General features: G+C 42.6%; 1 protein-coding gene across 8 annotated transcripts in view; it reads left to right on the top strand.

Annotated features, from left to right (window-relative positions):
* The window catches only part of LOC106572387 (rap1 GTPase-activating protein 1), an 89,028-nt gene that overhangs the window by 13,514 nt on the left and 57,905 nt on the right, over window positions 1–17,609 (top strand). For all 8 annotated transcript variants that reach the window (XM_014146483.3, XM_014146486.3, XM_045696217.2 and 5 more), the window contains exon 2: window positions 10,855–10,890. In XM_014146483.3, coding sequence (XP_014001958.3) covers window positions 10,855–10,890 — 36 coding nt within the window. The remainder of the gene's footprint in view (window positions 1–10,854; window positions 10,891–17,609) is intronic.

The following is a 17,609-nucleotide window of genomic DNA, read 5'->3' as shown; positions in this document are numbered from 1 at the left end:
TTTAACAATGCCACATAGATCATTTGAAGCCGTTTCATTATTAATAGGCCTATATTTTTTTCTTCTCAAAATGTAATACTCTCCCAAGTAATCAAATACAAAAGTCCATTCGGATATTGAAATAATTAAATAATCGTGCCCATCCCTATACAAAAACAACATGGAGTGGGCATCATTTCTTTGTCATTATGGTCAAGTTTGCATGACAAAAGATCAGTCAATGATTACATGGCAAGGCATAGGGCAAAACAAGCAGGATATCTATGCCATACAAGAGGGCTGGAGAGAGTGCTAGTCAATCACTGTTAACAGTATTTATATTCACCCTGACATTCACATTGATATTCACAATGGAAAGCTACTGTACCCTGCTTTGGAGGAACAGGGAAAAGCATGAGATGAACTTGGATCCATAATAATGACTTGCACAGAACAGGTGGGAAGTGTTGTTTCAGTTGTGTACAGTGCAGTTGTGTGTATAATGTAATTGATGCCTGTTAACACAGTGCTCCTGTGATAACAGAATGTATAGATCTCAGCTACTGTAACTAGATAGAACTTTGGACCACGTGGCATTGAAAGGCCATTTGTCAAGAATTATCATAGAAGCTATGACAGCTGTCATGTTTCTGATCAAGGCTTAATGATGCATGGTTTATGACATGTGTTACCAAACAAGTGTGCTGACCTTCAGGCTCCTGAGGCTGTGTGTGTATGTGTGTGTGTGTGTGTGTCCCAGAGGTGACTGGTGTAATCTGTTATAACCAGGCCAGCAATGGCATAGCCTCGCCCTGTTAGCATGGTCTTGCTCTACTCTGCTCTGGTACCAGTGTGTGTTCACAGTCCCAGCCACACAGACTCACTGTACTCCACTGTACCGGAGCATCAATGTGCACATTCAGCCACTTCACTCTCATTTACTCCATCAATGGGCTCATTCAGCTGCCCATGTTATACAGTACAGAGCCTGCTGGCTCTAGACCTGGGCTCATATTCACTATTGTTGTTGGCCAATAGTTATATCAGACATTGAATTGGAGGATGGTATGGAAGCCGTTTGTTCAGAGGCTTTTTGTAATTATTTCTTTCCGATCTACAGTACCAGTCAAAAGTTGGACACACCTACTCATTCCAGGGTTTCTTTATTTTCACAATTTTCTACATTGTGGAATAATAGTGAAGATATCAAAATGATGAAATAACACAAATGGAATCATGTTTTAATAGTTGTAATAAATCTAAATTCTTCAAAGTAGCCACCCTTTGTCTTGATGACAGCTTTACAGTCTTGGCATTCTCTCAACCAGCTTCATAAGGTAGTCCCCTGGAATGCATTTCAATTAACAGGTGTGCCTTGTTAAAAGTTAATTTGTGGAATTTCTGTCCTTCTTAATGCATTTGAGTCAATCAGTTGTGTTGTGACAAGGTAGGGGTGGTATACAGAAGATATCCCTATTTGGTAAAAGACCAAGTCCATATTGTGGCAAGAACAGCTCAAATAAGCAAAGAGAAATGACAGTCCATCATTACTTTAAGACATGAAGGTCAGTCAATCTGGAAAATTTCAAGAACTTTGAAAGTTTCTTCAAGTGCATTTGCAAAAACCTTCAAGCAATATGATGAAACTGGCTCTCACGAGGACCGCCACAGGAAAGGTGAACGGATGATCTCCACATGTGTAGTTACCACCATGAAGCATGGAGCAGGAGGTGTGATGGTGTGGGGGTGCTTTGCTGGTTACACTGTCAGTGATTTATTTAGAATTCAAGAAACACTTAACCAGCATGGCTACCACAGCATTCTGCAGCAATACACCATCCCATGTGGTTTGTGCTTAGTGGGACTATAATTTGTTTTTCAACAGGACAATGACCCAACACACCTTCAGGCTGTGTAAGGGCTATTTGAACAAGAAGGAGAGTGATGGAGTGCTGCATCTGGCCTCCACAATCACCCGACCTCAACCCAATTGAGATGGTTTGGGATGAGTTGAACCGCAGAGTGAAGGAAAAGCAGCCAACAAGTGCTCAGTATATGTGGGAACTCCTTCAAGACTGTTGGAAAAGCATTCCAGGTGAAGCTGGTTGAGAGAATGCCAAGAGTGTGCGAAGCTGTAATCAAGAATCAAGACAAAGGGTGGCTACTTTGAAGAATCAAAAATATATTTAGATTTGTTTAACACTTTTGGTTACTACATGATTCCATATTTGTTTTTTCAGTTTTGATGTCTTCACTATTATTCTACAGTGTAGAAAATAGTAAAAATAAAGAAAAGCTTGAATAAGTTGGTGTGTCAAAATGTTTGACTGGTCCTGTATTTTGAATGATTCCCAGTTAGTTTTTATTTTCATCACAGTTCTTCTAGTCAGCTGAATAGAGGAAGGGTGGAGGAGAGAATCAGCTTTATTAAAATGCAGAATAGACATTCAACCACCTCTAGATATTCAGGCACCTTTCATTTCACTGAACGCTATTATATACAGAACATAGAGCCTTTGAATTCATGGTTACAATACCTTTAGAAAGCACATGTCCGTGATGCGAATGATGTATGCATGAAAACACAATGTCATACAGCTAACTGTCAGCTTTAAATAGTTTGCATGGGGAATATAGGAGTCATTATTCCAATTTTATTCTGCATTTAAAATGATCATAAAATAAAAAAAATAGATGGAACAAGTCCTGGTAGTGTTCCTATTCTGTCACCCACACACTGGCACTACAAGAGGACAGTTGTTTGAGCTTTCAATTGAATACTCGTACATTTGTTTACAATCTCCTCACGACCTCCTTTGCAATCTTGTCCGGTCATGACTCAATTGCTTAAATTAACTTTATAATTAGTGTTGGTGTTACTCATTTCAGAAAATGTCATTTCTATTCTAACATAACATGTTTTTGTCAGAGATATGCAAAGCAATATTTTTGCCAAGTGGAATTGTGTGTATTTGGCTGTGTTTACACTTGACAGTGAATGCAGTTTTTATATTCTGGTCATGAAGTTCTGATCATGGAATTCCGAACACATCATGCGTCTACACTTCCACCATGTCCACATAGTGTCCTAATTCCCTTTCTACGTGCTATATTCAAATGCCAGTATGCATTCTGCAAACGGTGGAATAGGCCAAATATGATAATAACACAACAACCCATGTTCTCCCATGATTGTGTGGCCACGCACGCCTCCAACTCACTCATCAAGTTTGCAGACAACACAACAGTAGTAGGCCTGATTACCAACATTGACGAGACAGCCTACAGGGAGGAGGTGAGGGCCCTGGCAGAGTGGGGCCAGGAAAATAACCTCTCTCTCAATATCAACAAAATGAAGGAGCTGATCGTGAACTTCAGGAAACAGCAGAGGGAGCACGCCCATGTCCACATTGACGGGACCGCAGTGGAGAAGGTGGAAAGCTTCAAGTTCCTCGGCGTACACATCAGTGACAATCTGAAATGTGCCACCCACACAGACAGTGTGGTGAAGAAGGAGGCTGAAGAAATTCAGCTTGGCCCCTAAGACCCCCAGAAATGTTTACAGATGCACAATTGAGAGCATCCTGTCTGGCTGTATCACCGCCTGGTACGGCAACTGCACCACCTGCAACCGCAGGGCTCTCCAGAGGGTGGTACGGTCTGCCCAACACATCACCACGGCCACACTGCCTGTCTTCCAGGACACCTACAGCACCCGATGTCACAGGAAGGCCAAATAGATAATCAAGGACACCAATCATCCGAGCCGCGGCCTGTTCATCCCGCTATCATCCAGAAGGCGAGGTCAGTACAGGTGCATCAAAGCTGGGACTGAGTGACTGAAAAACAGCTTCTATCTCAAGGCCATCAGATTGTTAAATAGCCATCACTAGCCGGCTACCACCCGGTTATTCAATCCTGCAGCTTAGAGGCTGCTGCCCTATCTACATAGACATGGAATCTCTGGCCACTTTAATAATGGAACAGTAGTCACTTTAATAATGTTTACATACTGTTTTACTCATCTCATATGTATATACTGTATTCTATTTAGTCAATGACACTCCGACATTGAATGTCCTAATATTTGTATATTTCATAATTCCATTCTTTTACTTTTAGATGTGTATATTGTTGTGAATTGTTAGATACTACTACACTGTTGGAGCTAGGAACACAAGCATTTCGCTACACCCGCAATAACATCTGCTAAATATGTGTACGTAACCAATACAATTTCATTTGAACAACTTGATGGCAGTTCTGTAGCTAGCCAACAAGCTAGCAAGCAAAGCTAAAGGGATTGCAAACAGGTTAGCATAACTGTAGCCCCCCCAAAAAATGTGTTTTTGTCAACAGCATTTATGAGCCCAGCAAACACGTTCCTCACACGCTAGGAACGTGTTTCCCCCAACTTTATAATGAAAAGGTGCCTCTCGCCCCCATAACACAGACTTGTGGGCATAGTGCTGATGAAGTCACCCATTGTATGCGCTTTCGGTAGCCTGATTGCGTGCAGACAGGAGAAATCCGCACCCAATGTGTCAGATGGTGGGCAGCCAGATCTGAACACAATCAGACTGCAATATGACTTTTGTGCATCTAGACCTGTCTTTTCAATGCGATCTTTGTATTCTGATAGCAGAAGTCGCATGTAAATGTCAAGTGTAGACACGGCCTTACCCAGTTGCCTGAAGTGAGATCCCATGTCACGGTGGAAGCTATGTTCAACCTGGGCTCAGAGCATTTCATATTATTCTGTATGTAAATCCGAGACGCTCCGTTTAGTATGTTACGCTTTGTATGGTACATAAGGCAAATGGTTACCTAAGGCAAAAATGAAAGAAGGGTGGATGGGTGTGTGTATAATGTGAATGTCTAGCAACCCGAAGGTTGCGAGTTCGAATCTTATCAAGGACAACTTTAGCATTTTATCAAATTATACAACTTTTCAATTACTTACTACTTTTTAGCTACTGTCCAACTACTTACCATGTTAGCTAACCCTTCCCCTAATTATAACCCTAACTCCTTAACCTAACTCCTAAACTTAACCCTAACCCCTAGCGAGCTAGATAATGTTAGCCACCTAGCTAGAATTCGTAACATATAATACGTTTTGTAAATTCGTAACATATTGCATCGTTTGCAAATTTGTAACATATTGTACGTTTTTACTTTTACTCCTTTTTCTCCCCAATTGGTAGTTACAGTCTTGTCCTATCGCTGCAACTCCCCTATGGGCTCGGGAGAGGCGAAGGTCAAGAGACATGTGTCCTCAGAAATATGACCCTGCCAAGCTGCACGGCTTCTTGACACACTGCTCGCTTAACCCGGAAGCCAGCCGCACCAATATGTCGGAGGAAACACCGTCCAACTGGCCACCGAATTCAGCTTGCAGGCTCCCGGCCCGCCACAAGGAGTCGCTCGAGCACGATGGGACAAGGCTGGTCAAACCCTCCACTAACTCGGACGATGCTGGGCCAATTGTGCGCTGCCTCATTGGTGTCCCGGTCAGGTTTATATTTCACCCTCTTAGCTGTTTCCCAACACCTGCAGATCTGCAGTCCACATTTATTTACCTGAGGGGACTAGCTCTACTCATCCATAACTTCTTACTTATCAACCTAGACCTAACTAAAGCCACTGCTTCTATTGTTTGTGGACAATGTGGTTATAGTTTGGCACTGGCCAGGCAAAGAGTGCTAGGCTGAGAATGTGAAAATATGACTGACTCATAGAAGCAGAAAGTACTTTTGTCGTGCTGGTAAAGGTGGCAGTTTGTCTGTGAAGGCTATACATCACCATAAGTGTCAGCCTGGTACTGGGATACCACTTTGTGCTGATTGCACTGATACTGAGTCAGATAAAGGTCATGTTTCATTGTTGTGGAAACATTTTAACTTTTGGATATTATCATTAGCAACATAATGACTAGTCTTATACAATGTGTCTGACATTAGACTATTATAGGACGTTTTACCTTCACAAATGCTTAGTTTCTCCTCCATTATTGCTTCTTATTCCTTTTGTATTGACTCAACCCTCACCCAGTCAACCAAACTAGGGCAATTATCCTGTGAAGTACAGAAGGCTACACCTCCTACAGCATGAAAAACAAACACCCATACTGGACTGTACATACACTATGTACACAAACACTCACACCCCCTTCACACACCCCACAATACAATGACAAGAATGAGGATGAGCAGATTTTTAAACTCTGTATGTTCTGCCCCTATCATGTTCTTGTCCTGATCCAGTTTAATATTTTATCTGATAACATGTCTTCTTCAGTATGTACAATGATAGTTGACAAGTACGTCAACATTGCCAAACAAATATGTAAATGTACGTGTAGTGTGTACTGTAGCTTAGTGTAGCTTAGTGTGTACTGTAGCTTTGTGTAGCTTAGTGTGTACTGTAGCTTAGTGTATACTGTAGCTTTGTGTAGCTTAGTGTGTACTGTAGCTTAGTGTATACTGTAGCTTTGTGTAGCTTAGTGTGTACTGTAGCTTAGTGTGCACTGTAGCTTTGTGTAGCTTAGTGTGTACTGTAGCTTAGTGTATACTGTAGCTTTGTGTAGCTTAGTGTGTACTGTAGCTTAGTGTGTACTGTAGCTTAGTGTGTACTGCAGCTTAGTGTAGCTTAGTGTACTGTAGCTTAGTGTGTAATGTAGCTTAGTGTGTACTGTAGCTTAGTGTAGCTTATTGTGTACTGCAGCTTAGTCTCGCTTAGTGTGTACTGTAGCTTAGTGTCGCTTAGTGTAGCTTAGTGTGTACTATAGCTTAGTGTAGCTTAGTGTGTACTGTAGCTTAGTGTAGCTTAGTGTGTACTGTAGCTTAGTGTGTACTGTAGCTTAGTGTAGATTTGTGTGTACTGTAGCTTAGTGTAGCTTAGTGTGTACTGTAGCTTAGTGTGTACTGTAGCTTAGTGTAGATTAGTGTGTACTGTAGCTTAGTGTAGATTATTGTGTACTGTAGCTTATTGTGTACTGTAGCTTAGTGTAGCTTAGTGTGTACTGTAGCTTAGTGTGTAATGTAGCTTAGTGTGTAATGTAGCTTAATGTGTACTGCAGCTTAGTGTAGCTTAGTGTACTGTAGCTTAGTGTGTAATGTAGCTTAGTGTGTACTGTAGCTTAGTGTGTACTGTAGCTTAGTGTCGCTTAGTGTGTACTGTAGCTTAGTGTGTACTGTAGCTTAGTGTCGCTTAGTGTGTACTGTAGCTTAGTGTGTACTGTAGCTTAGTGTGTACTGTAGCTTAGTGTAGATTAGTGTGTACTGTAGCTTAGTGTAGCTTAGTGTGTACTGTAGCTTAGTGTGTACTGTAGCTTAGTGTAGATTAGTGTGTACTGTAGCTTAGTGTAGATTAGTGTGTACTGTAGCTTATTGTGTACTGTAGATTAGTGTAGATTAGTGGGTACTGTAGCTTAGTGTAGCTTAGTGTGTACTGCAGCTTAGTGTGTACTGTAGCTTAGTGTGAACTGTAGCTTAATGTGTACTGTAGCTTAGTGTAGATTAGTGTGTACTGTAGCTTAGTGTAGATTAGTGTGTACTGTAGCTTATTGTGTACTGTAGCTTAGTGTGTACTGTGGCTTAGTGTAGCTTAGTGTGTACTGCAGCTTAGTGTAGCTTAGTGTGTACTGTAGCTTAGTGTTCACAGTGATGCCACAATCTTGTTTTGAAGTGATACAAAGCTTCTTTTTGCACTAGCTTGCAACCCGTGTTCGGTCTGAATGTGGGTGGCATATCACATTATAATGTTGACCAACCCCTTTCATCGTCAAGAACAGAACAGGATAGAACATATTCCCAGCAGGTATTTTAGGTTGGAGCCACTGGCCAATAATCTAGCCGATTTCATTTTATGGGAATTCCAGGCAACCTGAGAATGGGTGAGACCCACAATGTGAAGATTAGAAAATATTATGCTTGTGATGCTAAGGAAGCCTGCACTACCCTTCTTACAATAAGATCCAGATTAAGTTAATGCAGACTCCTCCCAAGAAATGTAATATAATTTATTTTCTATACTGTACAATGTTTTTATCTACAGTATGTGTGTCAGGCATACAGCACCCTCAGGACTATTGTAACAACATGACAATAGTCCTTCTTTAAGAACGAGGAGGACAGTGATTTGTGAAAGTACAATTACATTTTACATTTACATTTTAGTCATTTAGCAGACACTCTTATCCAGAGCGACTTACAGTAGTGAATACATACATTTCATTTTCATTTCATGCATTTAAAAAAAAAAAAAATGTTTAACAGTCATTACCCCTCTGAATCATTGTTTCCCCTCAGTGAGGCTCTATTTTCTGAGAAAGAGGAAGTTGCTTTAAGAGTTTTCTTGGTTCTGTAAAGAAACCACATGGGACTTTCCTTCAAAATTAACAAAATATCAGTGAAATAGTACTGCTGTAAACTATTCCATGACGTTATTTCTATCAACCATGTCTACTAAAGTACTTGGGTGGGTTTCTCTGAAAGATTCATCCTATACATAGACAAGGTTGAAGGTTTGAGGTGAAAGATTCATCCTATACATAGACAAGGTTGAAGGTTTGAGGTGAAAGATTCATCCTATACATAGACAAGGTTGAAGGTTTGAGGTGAAAGATTCATCCTATACATAGACAAGGTTGAAGGTTTGAGGTGAAAGATTCATCCTATACATAGACAAGGTTGAAGATTTGAGGTGAAAGATTCATCCTATACATAGACAAGGTTGAAGGTTTGAGGTGAAAGTGGCTGAGAATGACAGTGATTGACTTGTTTGTTTTTGCTTGCTTGCTGTTTGTATTACAAGCTATTCTAACTCAAATTACAAATATGCCTATCTTGTCATGCAGAGAGGGGTCACCCATCAGTTGTTTTCACACTGATGGCTCTATTTCCAGTAACAGCACTGGGGTTCCTAGGATGTAAGTTGGCTTGTGATTCCATAGAAAATGCAGACTAATCCTGGTGAGAAATAGACAGAGGTCCCTGGAAAGATGAGTAAGAGGCCTGGATTCCTGCAACTCCACTAGAAGACTGGGGTGGACCCTGGTCAGAGGCCAACCTGTGGGGGATTTCAGGGCCTCTGGTGAACTGGGTGTTGAGCTAGTGTGTGTCCCAAATAGCACCCTATTCCCTACATAGTGCACTGCGTTTGACTAGAGCCTTGGACATCTGATCATGTACTGTCAGCCTAGCAGGGGGTAAACTTTAATGTGAGATCAGATGCACAGGAGAGGAGACATCTGCAGAAGGTTTTTTAGACATGCTAAACATCCCACTCCCTAGTTCCCAACAATCATTAAAGGTCATGGGCCAAATTCCCCCAAATATTTCATGTCAGAAATTGGTTTGTGTACCAAGTCACATAGTACCATCTACTGGCATAAACTGAGAATAGCAGGCTGGCAGTTTATTTCATTCACATCCACGGTGGATCATTTGATCATAAGAATAAAGCCATTTGAACCCCTTTGGTCTCAAATAGTCACCTGAAGGATAGGAAGTCTTTAGGAAGTCCTGATCTTTTTATCTCCATCTCTTCATTCAAAGACTCAATCATGGACACTCTTACTGACAGTTATGGCTGCTTTGCATGATGTATTGTTGTCTCTATCTTCTTGCCCTTTGCGCTGTTGTCTGTGCCCAATAATGTTTGTACCATGTTTTGTGCTGCTACCATGTTGTGCTGCTTCCATAATGTGTTGTCATGTGTTGCTGCTATGCAATGTTGTTGTCTTAGGTCTCTCTTTATGTAGTGTTGTGGTGCGTTTTGCCCTACATATCTATATTTTTAATCCCAGCCCACGTCCCCACAGGACGCCTTTTGGTAGGCCGTCATTGTAAATAAGATGTTGTTCTTATCTGACTTGCCTAGTTAAATAAAGGTTAAATAAAATAAAATAAAATCCTTTCTTACATACATACATACATACATACCTTGTCCGAAAGACAGGTGCGCCACGCAATCAATATGGATCAAGTTGATTTTGTGGTCAGGAAACTATTTAGAGTAACTGCTACTCCCCAACCCATTTTCTGTACTATAGTGTTTAGGTACTGCCATAGAAATAGAAAGGGCGTCTCCATTCAAGTCAATGATGGCATAATGGGTGGACATGTTAGCCATTTTGGGTGCACCCTTGCCTAGGTTGAAGATGACAAAGGATTCTAAATATCCCATAACTCTTTGCAACAATGGGACCAGCCATGGTAGCTAGCAACGTCCCTGGTAGCTAGCAACGGCGCTGGTCCCAGATTTGTACCTTTCAATTTGTGCTGTGATGTCTTGAGCCAACTCAACTGACATTACAAAAAATATATTCCATTGCATGAGCCTTGTCAGTTGGCATCATTTGAATGAACATTCTACATTACCATGGAAATTATTGCATCACAATACCGGGCAGCCATTGTGAGAGTACCATTAGTTTACATTTCAAATGACCAGGGTTAGAGCTTCCAAGTCCATTCTATTCATTCTATTTCTATGTGTACTGCACTGTCTCTCTTTGTTAGAAAACAAACAAACATGAAATATTCATGTTGTTGACAGTGCACCCGTCTCTTGGGTTACCCCCTGTATTACAATGGTTGATTATAGTAGATTGAGACGGCTGGATTGTGAGAAGTATTGTTAAAAAGGCCAGCTCCTTTAGACAGCTGTTCTAGCACTGGTCCTTCGAGCCGGATCATTTCTAGAATAGCTGTATGAAGCTGGCTTTTTAACGAGCACAATACCTTAAACACAAATCTATTGTTTTTGTAGTGTAATCTGGCCAAATCCAGCAATTCCACAGAACAACAGTGAATGGATAATAAGGGACAGCAGCCAGACTAACTCTCACCTCTGTTTTGTTCTTTTCAGAGTGGACAAGACCTTCTCCAGGGCCAGAAGCATATGGTGAGTTGCTCATCTTCTGATTCTGTGTCATGTAGAATCAGCTACAATACGTTCTAATCGAATGTACAGTGCATTCAGAAAGTATTCAGACCCCTTCCCTTTTTCCACATTTTGTTACGTTACAGCCATATTCAATTTTTTTTTTTATTGTATTCCTCATCAATCTACACACAATACCCCATAATGGCAAAATGAAAACAGGTTTTAAAAAAATACAGAAATACCGTATTTATATAACCATTCACACCCTTTGCTATGAGACTCGAAATTGAGCTCAGATCCATCCTGTTTCCATTGATCATCCTGGAGATGTTTCTACAACTTGATTGAAGTCCACCTGTAGTAAATTCAATTGATTGGACATGATTTGGAAAGGCTCACACCTGTCTACAGTGCCTTGCAAAAGTATTCATCCCCGTCTGCGTTTGTCCTATTTGGTTGCATTACAACCTGTAATTTAAATTGATTTTTATTTGTATTTCATGTAATGGACATACGCAAAATAGTCCAAATTGGTGAAGTGAAATGAAAAAAAGAACTTGTTTCAAAAAAACAAAAAACAAAAAAACAAAAAAAGTGGTGCGTGCATATGTATTCACCCCCTTTGCTATGAAGCCCCTAAATAAGATCTGGTGCAACCAATTACCTTCAGAAATCACAACATTCATTAAATAATGTTCACCTGTGTGCAATGTAAGTTTCACATGATCTGTCACATTATCTCAGTATATATACACCTGTTCTGAAAGGCCCCAGAGTCTGAAACACCTTTAAGAAAGGGGCACCACCAAGCAAGCGGCACCATGAAGACCAAGTAGCTCTCCAAACAGGTCAGGGACAAAGTTGTGAAGAAGTACAGAGCAGGGTTGGGTTATAAAAAAATATCTGAATCTTTGAACATCCCACGGAGCACCATTAAATCCATTATTTTAAAAAGGGAAAGAATATGGCACCACAACAAACCTGCCAAGAGAGGGCCGCCCACCAAAACTCACAGACCAGGCAAGGAAGGCATTAATCAGAGAGGCAATAAAGAGACCAAAGATAACCCGGAAGGAGCTGCAAAGCTACACAGCGGAGATTGGAGTATCTGTCCATAGGACCACTTTAAGCCGTTCACTCCACAGAGCTGGGCTTTATGGAAGAGTGGCCAGAAAAAAGTAATTGCTTAAAGAAAAAAATAAGCAAACACGTTTGCTGTTCGCCAAAAGGCATGTGGGAGACTCTCCAAACATATGGAAAAAGGTACTATGGTCAGATAAGACTAAAATTGAGCTTTTTGGCCATCAACGTAAACCCTATATCTGGCGCAAACCCAACACCTCTTATCACCCCGAGAACACTATCCCCACAGTGAAGCATGGTGGTGGCAGCATCATGCTGTGGGGATGTTATTCCATCGGCAGGGACTGGGAAACTGGTCAGAATTGAAGGAATGATGGATGGTGCTAAATACAGGGAAATTCTTGAGGAAAACCTGTTTGTCTTCCAGAGATTTGAGACTGGGACAGAGGTTCACCTTCCAGCAGGACAATGACCCTAAGCATACTGCTAAAGCAACACTTGAGTGGTTTAAGGGGAAACATTTAAATGTCTTGGAATGGCCTAGTCAAAGCCCAAACGTCAATCTAATTGAGAATATGTGGTATGACTTAAAGATTGCTGTACACCAGCAGAACCCATCCAACTTGAAGGAGCTGGAGCAGTTTTGCCTTGAAGAATGGGCAAAAATCCCAGTGGCTAGATGTGCCAAGCTTATAGAGACATACCCAAAGAGACTTGCAGCTGTAATTGCTGCAAAAGGTGGCTCTCACTCAAGTTTTCAGTTTTTTTTTTTTCTTATAAAGAATATTTTGCATCTTCAAAATGGTAGGCATGTTGTGTAAATCAAATGATACAAACCCCCAAAAATCAATTTTAATTCCAGGTTGTAAGGCAACAAATTAGAAAAAATGCCAAGGGGGGTGAAGACTTTTGCAAGTCACTGTATATAAGGTCCCACAGTTGACAGTGCATGTCAGAACAAAAACCAAGCCATGAGGTTGAAGGAATTGTCCGTAGAGCTCCGAGACAAGATTGTGTCAAGGCACAGATCTGGGTAAGGGTACCAAAACATTTCTGCAGCATTGAAGGTGCCCAAGAACACAGTGGCCTCCATCATTTTTAAATGGAAGAAGTTTGGCCAGACGGAAGCCGCTACTCAGGAAAAGGCACAGGATAGCCCTCTTGGAGTTTGCCAAATGGCACCTAAAGGACTCTGACCATGAGAAACAAGATTCTCTGGTCTGATGAAACCAAGATTGAACTCTTTGGCCTGAATGCCAAGCGTCACATCTGGACGAAACCTGGCACCACCCCTACGGCGAAGCATGGTGCTGGCAGCATCATGCTGTGGGGATGTTTTTCAGTGGCAGGGACTGGGAGACTAGTCAGGATCGAGGGGAAGAAGGAATGGATCAAAGTACAGAGAGATCGTTGATGAAAACTTGCTCCAGAGCGCTCAGGACCTGAGACTGGGGCGAAGATTCACCTTCTAACAGGACAATGACCCTAAGCACACAGCCAAAACAACTCAGGAGTGGCTTTCGAAACAAGTCTCTTAATGTCCTTGAATAGCCCAAGCAGAGCAAGGATTTGAACCCAATCAAACATCTCTGGAGAGACCTGAAAATAGCTGTGCAGCGACGCTCCCCATCCAATCTGATAGAGCTTGAGAGGATCTGCAGAGAAGAAGGAGATGATTGTGAACTACATGAAAAAGAGGACCGAGCACACCCCCAATCTCATCGACGGGGCTTCAGAGGAGCAGGTTGAGAGCTTCAAGTTCCTTGGTGTCCACATCACCAACATCCAAGCACACCAAGACAGTCGTGAAGAGGGCACAACAAAACCTATTCCCCCTCAGGAGACTGAAAAGATTTGGCATGGGTCATGGGACCCTTAAAAGGTTCTACAGCTGCACCATCGAGAGCATCCTGACTGGTTGCATCACTGCCTGGTATGGCAACTGCTCGGCCTCCAACCGCAAGGCACTACAGAGGGTAGTGCGAACAGCGCAGTACATCACTGGGGCCAAGCTTCCTGCCATTAAGGACCTCTATACCAGGCAGTGTCAGAGAAAGATCCTAAAAATTGTCCAAGACTCCAGCCACCCTCCAGCCACCAAAGACTGTTCTCTCTCCTACCGCACGGCATGCGGTACCGGAGAGCCAAGTCTAGGTCCAAGAGGCTTGTAAACAGCTTCTATCCCCAAGCCATAAGACTCCTGAACACCTAATCAAATGGATACCCAGACTATTTGCATTGCCCCCCCCCCCCCTCTTTAACACCGTTGCTACTTTCTGTTGTTATCATCTATGCATAGTCACTTTAATATCTCCACCTACATGTAAACTCAGCAAAAAAAGAAACGTCCCTTTTTCAGGACCCTGTCTTTCAAAGATAATTCATAAAAATCCAAGTAACTTCACAGATCTTCATTGTAAATGGTTTAAATACTGTTTCCCATGCATGATCAATGAACCATGAAAAATAAATGAACATGCACCTGTGGAACGGTCGTTAAGACACTGACAACTTACAGACGGTAGGCAATTAAGGTCACAGTTAAGAAAACTTAGGACACTAAAGAGGCCTTTCTACTGACTCTGAAAAACACCAAAAGAAAGATGCCCAGGGTCCCTGCTCATCTGCGTGAATGTGCCCTAGGCATGCTGCAAGGAGGCATGAGGACTGCAGATGTGGCCAGGGCAATAAATTGCAATGTCAGTACTGTGAGACGCCTAAGACAGCGCTACAGGGAGACAGGACGGACAGCTGATCGTCCTCGCAGTGGCAGACCACTTGTAACAACACCTGCACAGGATTGGTACGTCCGAACATCACACCTGTGGGACAGGTACAGGATGGCAGCAACAACTGCCCGAGTTACACCAGGAACGCGCAATCCCTTCATCAGTGCTCAGACTGTCCGCAATAGGCTGAGAGAGGCTGGACTGAGGGCTTGTAGGCCTGTTGTAAGGCAGGTCCTCACCAGACATCACCAGCAACATCGTCGCCTATGGGCACAAACCCACCAATGCTGGACCAGACAGGACTGGCAAAAAGTGCTCTTCACTGACGAGTCGCGGTTTTGTCTCACCAGGAGTGATGGTCGGATTTGCGTTTATCGGCGAAGGAATGAGCGTTACACCGAGGCCTGTACTCTGGAGCGGGATCGATTTGGAGGTGGAGGGTCCGTCATGGTCTGGGGCGGTGTGTCACAGCATCATCGGACTGAGCTTTTTGTCATTGCAGGCAATTTCAAAGCTGTGCGTTACAGGGAAGACATCCTCCTCCCTCATGTGGTACCCTTCCTGCAGGCTCATCCTGACATGACCCTCCAGCATGACAATGCCACCAGCCATACTGCTCGTTCTGTGAGTGATTTCCTGCAAGACAGGAATGTCAGTGTTCTGCCATGGCCAGCGAATGGCCCGGATCTCAATCCCATTGAGCACATCTGGGACCTGTTGGATCAGACGGTAAGGGCTAGGGCCATTCCCCCCAGAAATGTCAGAGAACTTGCAGATGCCTTGGTGGAAGAGTGGGGTAACATCTCACAGCAAGAATTGGCAAATCTGATGCAGTCCATGAGGAGGAGATGCACTACTTAATGCAGCTGGTGGCCACACCAGATACTGACTGTTACTTTTGATTTTGACCCCCCCCCCACAGTATTCCATTTCTGTTAGTCACATGTCTGTGGAACTTGTTCAGTTTATGTCTGTTGTTGAATCTTGTTATGTTCATACAAATATTTACACGTTAGGTTTGCTGAAAATAAACGCAGTTGACAGTGAGAAGACATTTCTTTTTTTGCTGAGTTTACATATTACCTCAACTAAATGGTGCCCCCGCACATTTACTCTGTACCGGTGCCCCCCTGTATATAGTCTCACTATTGTTATTTCACTGCTGCTCTTTAATTACTTGTTACTATTATTTCTTATTCTTATCCGTATTTTTTTTTTAACTGCATTGTTGGTTGGGGGCTTGTAAGTAAGCATTTCACTCTAAGGTCTGCACTGTTGTATTCGGCGCATGTGACTATTAACATTTTATTTGATTTGAAGAATGGGAGAAAGTGCCAAGCTTTCAGCGTCTTACCCAAGAAGACTGAAGGCTATAATCGCAGCCAAATGTGCTTCAACAAAGTAATGAGTCAAGGGTCTGAATACTTATGTAAATATCAATTTCATATTTTTTTTTTTTTTTACATTTGCCAGCATTTCTAAAAACCTGTTTTTGTTTTGTCGTTATAGGGTATTGTGTATAGATTGATGATTTATGGGGGGGGGGGGGCTGTAATGTAACAAAATGTGGAAAAAGTAATGTAACAAAATGTGGAAAAAGTCAAGGGGTCTGGAATAGTTTTTCCAAATTCACTGAATGCCATTTAAGAGACGCTTTTCTTCAAAGCGACTTACAGGCATGCATGTATACATTTTTACGTATGGGTGGTCCCAGGAATCAAACCCACTATCCTGGCATTGCAAGTGCCATGCTCTACCAACTGAGCTACAGAGGACCACATTGTCCACAAGTTGCAGTATATTTGAGAGATACACTATATATACAAAGTATATTGACACCCCTTCAAATTAGTGGATTAGGCTATTTTAGCCACACCCATTGCTGACAGGTATATAAAATGGAGCACACAGACATGTAATCTCCATACACAAACATTAGCAGTAAAATGGCCTTACTGAAGAGCTCAGTGACTTTCAACATGGCACCATCATAGGATGCCACCTTTCCAAGAAGTCAGTTCGTCAAATTTCTGCTCTGCTAGAGCTGCCCCGGTTAACTGTAAGTGCTGTTATTGTGAAGTGGAATCATCTAGGAGCAACAACGGCTCAGCTGTGGAGTGGTAGGCCACACAAACTCACAGAATAGGACCGCCGAGTGCTGAAGCGCAGCGCGTAAAAATCGCCTGTCCTCAGTTGCAACACTCACTACCGAGTTCCAAACTGCCTCTGGAAGCAACATCGGCACAATAACTGTTCGTCGGAAGCTTCATGAATCTGGTTTCCATAACCAAGCAGCCACACACAAGCCTAAGATCACCATGCGCAATGCCAAGCGTCAGCTAGAGTGGTGTAAAGCTCGCCGCCATTGGACTCTCGAGCAGTGGAAACGCGTTCTCTGGAGTGATGAATCACGCATCATCATCTGGGAGTCCGATGGATTTGGCGGATGCCAGGGTTTGGCGGATGCCAGGAGAACGCTGCCTACCCGATGCATAGTGCCAACTGTAAAGTTTGGTGGAGGAGGTATAATGGTCTGGGGCTGTTTTTCATGGTTCGAGTTTGGCCCCTTAGTTCCAATGAAGGGAAATATTAACGCTACATCAGATAATGACATTCTAGACGATTCTGTGCTTCCAACTTTGTGGCAACAGTTTAGAGAAGGCCCTTCCCTGTTTCAGCATGACAATGCCCCCTTGCATAAAGCGCGGTCCATAAAGAAATTGTTTGTCGAGATCGGTGTGGAAGAACTTGACTGGCCGGCACAGAGCCCTGACCACAACCCCATCGAACATCTTTGGGATGAATTGGAATGCCGACTGCGAGCCAGGCCTAATCGCCCAATCTCACTCATGCTCTTGTGCTAAATGGAAGCAAGTCCCTGCAGCAATATTCCAACATCTAGTGGAAAGCTTTCCCAGTAGACAG

This window comes from Salmo salar, chromosome 15 (genome assembly GCF_965601325.2).
Source record: "Salmo salar chromosome 15, fSalSal1, whole genome shotgun sequence".
Classification (NCBI taxonomy): domain Eukaryota; kingdom Metazoa; phylum Chordata; class Actinopteri; order Salmoniformes; family Salmonidae; genus Salmo; species Salmo salar.
Note: the sequence above shows the minus strand (reverse complement) of the source record. Positions and strands in the feature narration are given on the sequence as shown.